Here is a 4,611-nt window from a genome sequence, read left to right as displayed (position 1 = left end):
GAGCAGGTCACCTGCCCGTTGGCGCCAGAGTCACGGTCGGACACGCTAATCAGGGCGATGACAGTGCCCACCTGAGTATCCTCTCTCACGGGGAGCGACAGCGAAGTGATCATTACCTCAGGGGTATTGTCATTCAGATCCAGAACTTCCACTAGGACTGTACAGTGACCTGCCATGGAAGGAATCCCTTTATCAATGGCGTTAACCTGAATTTCATACTCAATATTCTCTTCAAAATCCAATTTCCCGTAAATTCTGATTTCACCTGTTTCTGGATTTATTGAAAACATACATTTCTCACTCACTGGCAAAATCAGTCTGATTCCATAGGAAATTTCTCTATTCAGCCCTTCGTCTAGATCAGAAGCGTTTAGCTGTATCACTCTCGTACCGTTTGGGACATTTTCAAACAGCACTACTTTATAGCCAGGCTTGTCAAACTGCGGAGCGTTGTCATTCACATCCAAAATGCTTATTTTAATCTGAACAGATCCTGTTAGCTCGGGCTTACCGCCATCCTGGGAGGTCAGCAATATATTAAGTTGTGGAGTTTCCTCTCTATCCAATGACTTCCGTAGAACTAGTTCAGGCAATATACTTTTATCGTTTTTCGTTATTATTTTAAGAGTAAAATACTCATTTAGACCTAACCTATAGGTCAGAAGAGAGTTTACGCCTATATCCGCATCGGAAGCGCCCTCTAGAGGAAAATGAGAATCCAGCGGTGCAGATTCAGAAATCAGTACCTTTTGTTCTTCTTCTCTGAACACTGGTGGGTTATCGTTAATATCCTTCACCTCCACCTCCACGTGGAAAACCTGAAGCGGCCTGTCCACGATCACCTCCAGGTGGATGCTACACTCCAGGCTCCGCCCGCACAGCTCCTCCCGGTCGATCCGAGAATTCACAAACAGAATGCCATTCTGCAGATTTACTTCCAGAAGGTCCCGGCGGCCTTTGGACGCCACCCGGAACAGGCGTGGCACCAGCTCCGCCAGCTCCAGCCCCAAGTCCTGGGCGATGCGGCCCACGAAGGTGCCGTGTTTGGCCTCTTCCGGGACCGAGTAGTGGACCTGGCAGCTCCCGGATTCCCCAGCTGCAAGGAGCAGAAGCGACAGCAGCAGTCGCGGGGCTCCTGGGCCTCCTCTCCGGGAAAACACCATTGTAGTTAACAAGATCTATGAGGTGGGTCTGTTAGATTTAAGGGATCGCTCACCTGAGAATCTTTATAAGCAGTCTCCCTTTCTGTAGGTGTATATATAGTAAAATTTACCCAGCCTTCCGGTCAACATGGAGTCGATCTTATTCAGCCAATGGATGAACTCTGGGCGCGGAGACAAAATTTTTCCGTTTCACCTTTTGAGTGTACAGCGACATCATGTGACTGATTATGTAAGTACAAGAAAGATCCGGAGGTTCTTTTTGGTTTAGCCACTTCCTGGGACACTTGAATAAAATTTTTTGACTTTTGGATATTTTCATGAATTTTTTGTAAATGCCTATTTTTTTAATGTATATGATATTAGTAACAAAGCAGTCATTTCTATTATACTTAAGTTTTTAAAATATTCTGCTTCAAAGTCCATCATAAAATAATCATTGAAATACAGAATGCCAGAATATTGCCTATCATGGAGAATAAAATAAAGAATAATATACATCACCTTCAACCTTATTTTGCTTACAATGCACACTTGTATAATGACTTTTATCCTTCACAAGCCTTCATTGTAGGACTTTAGGAGAAACCCAAGAATTCCTGCACTTAGTAAAGAAAAAAAAACTAAAGTAGTTCTATTAACTGAACTTTTCATTCATATAAATTATTTTATTCATACTTCTGTTGGATATAAATATTCATCATAAATATGGAACATGTCGGTTTTTTGTTTCCTTGATGCTCAGATGTGATGACTTTTCATACAACTGCTCTTATTCCCATAACATATTAAAATGAGGCTTGGGGGGGCGCCTGGGTGGCTCAGATGGTTAAGCGTCTGCCTTCAGCCCAGGTCATGATCCCAGGATCCTGGGATCGAGTCCCGCATTGGGCTCCCTGCTCCTTGGGAGGCTGCTTCTCCCTCTGCTTCTCTCTCTCTCTTTCCCTCTCTCTCTCCCTCTGTCTCATGAATAAATAAATAAAATCTTTTAAAAAAGTGAGGCTTGGGTACAGATCCTGTAAGGTTTCATTCTAGCAGGAGGAAAGAATATTCATGTAAAATATTGAATCAAAGCCTCCAAATTTCACAATATTCTAAAGTGGCTGTGGAGCCATAATATGAAAAAGATCTGTGAGATGTTTGGGAGCCCAGTCTCTCTGACTAAAATCAAAAGAATATAAACTTCATAATGAACTTTTGGTTTCTCTTTAAATGTTCCCTTCAGGCCAGTTAGTAGTCATTCAAAATCTGCTTCTCTTCAGAAAATCAGAATGGTGACTATGATGCAAAGGATAATCAAAGGACTTTTCCTAATTTTATTGGTTAATTCAAGATCAGCTTTAAGGGAAAACAAAACACAGATAAGATCCCACAGTTAATTGTGAAAAATTTAATACAGAGTTTATAAGCTCATTAAAATTCAAGTCAAAATCTTTAAGCCAACAATTTGTCACCATTCCTTTTACATATAATGAAGGGAAGTGAGATAAGAAATCTTTATAGAACCAGGAAATAATAATCAATAATCGTTCTACAAGTAAGAGATAACTTAAGTCAACTACAAAACTGGCTCTTAAGTAATCAAAAAAATTTTGAATTTTGATGCTATTGGACTATTTAAATTGTCTAACATCACTACCATGTTTCTTCGTTTTCTATCTTCCATTTTCAAAACTAGTCAATGTACAATGATTGCTAAGAAACTTTATTGAAAAAGTAGTGTGTTATGTAGTCCTCATACACTGTTAGACATAATTAAATTACTAAAGAGATAGGAACATCTAAAATTAGCTTAATACTTAAACAATTGAACTAGAAGATGGAAATTATATTGAAATTATAATTTTACACCACTGAAAGTAGTCCTGAAATTAAGAATAAATATAAAAGACACAAAATTTGTAAAAATAGCCCATATAATTTGTAATTATCTAAAAATGTGCATCAACTACTTATGTACTGTAAAAGTAATAATTTGCAAAAATTTAACATGGACTTAAAATATTCCAATATCTTTGTTTATTAAATTTAGCTAACATTAAGTCATTCTAAGAACTTCACTTAGAGATTTATAATAATGTGTGCCCTACCTAACATTCACATTTATACATTTACAGTTTCATAAGTGATACAATGGCTTAATCTTTTAAGTCAGAAACATTTTGTGTTTTAATTTGGTTACCTATTATAGAATAAAGAAATTTTAACCCCTAAGGCTAAAGGGGAGCATAGCCATATATGAATTTCATCAAATTCTCAAAGAAATCAGTGACTCTGCCACCCTACATATAGCTAAGGATCACTGAATTAGAAGAATAACCTAAGGGTAAATGAACTTTGGTAGAATCATCCGATGTGATTATAGCACATGAAAAGAAAATTTCACAAACACTAGAGATAAAGCATTTAAAGACAGGACATTTAAGTTGCCAGATGAGCGAAAATGATAATTTTCACTTCACTTTAATAGACAACATAGGGCAGACTGCCAACCAGCATATGTTGCAGATATTATAAGCCTATATGCATGTCTTCATCAAGTTTGAAGACTTGATTGAGTGCTTTGAATAACTTTATTTGCCTAGTAAACTTTGTAAGCATAAATCTTGGAGTTCTGTTTGACTATATTGTAGATAAATCTGTACCCATTACATGAAATAAAATAAATCGACAGAACTTTTAAGTTCTATTATTTCAATGAAACCACCACACAATAATGCAAGACTGAATTTTTAACTGCAAATAATATGAAAACAGGTTTTATCTTACCAGTTGAGGCAAAATAAAGATTATTTAATGGAAAAGAAATGTACGATCCATGTTTAACACTACAGAGAAAGTTAAACCTTTTCAGACTTAATGAAGAGAGTGTTCAATCTTTGATACAAGCCTGAAGTGAGAAAAGTCAAGATATCTAATAATGTGAAAATATTAAAGCAAAAAGCTGTGTTAAAAGACAAAGAGGATGAAAAAATGGAAATAACCACAGTAATTATCTACAGTAGTGAGGATTAGAGATGAAATAAGTGGTCTGGCTACATCACTGAAACTTAGAAATTATATCTAATAAAGTGCTGACAGGAGAGTCATTCTTATAGCTTCCTTTAACATTTTCTACCAAAACATTTGGAGACATAGGACAGTTATTGGCTAAAAAACCTGATTTATCTCATTATTAAAATTGGATTTTTATCAGTTGGCATTTCACTAACAGAAATTGTTCTCTAAAACATATTCGTTTAAAACTTAATACTTAAAATACAGAGTATTCATTAAATTTTTCTATGAAATAAAGCGGATTTTAAAAATTTAACATAGACTTTAAAAGAAGAGGAATCTATAGAACCCACCTGCCCAGGGTGATTTGATCCTGCCTCCTGCATTTTCCCTCCAACTTCTCTATCCAGACACGGAGGAAGGCTGGGGCTGAAGGCCATGAGGTCGGTCTTGG

General features: G+C 36.8%; 1 protein-coding gene across 1 annotated transcript; it reads right to left on the bottom strand.

The window, feature by feature from the left end:
- Positions 1 to 5: 5 nt before the first annotated feature.
- On the bottom strand, positions 6 to 4,611 carry LOC112818925 (protocadherin alpha-12-like; the record flags this gene model as incomplete). Its single annotated transcript, XM_025866040.2, has 2 exons — positions 4,511 to 4,611; positions 6 to 1,446 (listed from the first exon to the last, which is right to left on the bottom strand). A coding segment is annotated over exon 2 (1,158 nt), but the record flags the coding sequence as incomplete, so codon positions are not given.

This window comes from Callorhinus ursinus, unplaced genomic scaffold, assembly GCF_003265705.2.
Source record: "Callorhinus ursinus isolate GAN/ISIS: 27379988/994484 unplaced genomic scaffold, GSC_fseal_2.0 scaffold4035, whole genome shotgun sequence".
NCBI classification, from domain to species: domain Eukaryota; kingdom Metazoa; phylum Chordata; class Mammalia; order Carnivora; family Otariidae; genus Callorhinus; species Callorhinus ursinus.
Note: the sequence above shows the minus strand (reverse complement) of the source record. Positions and strands in the feature narration are given on the sequence as shown.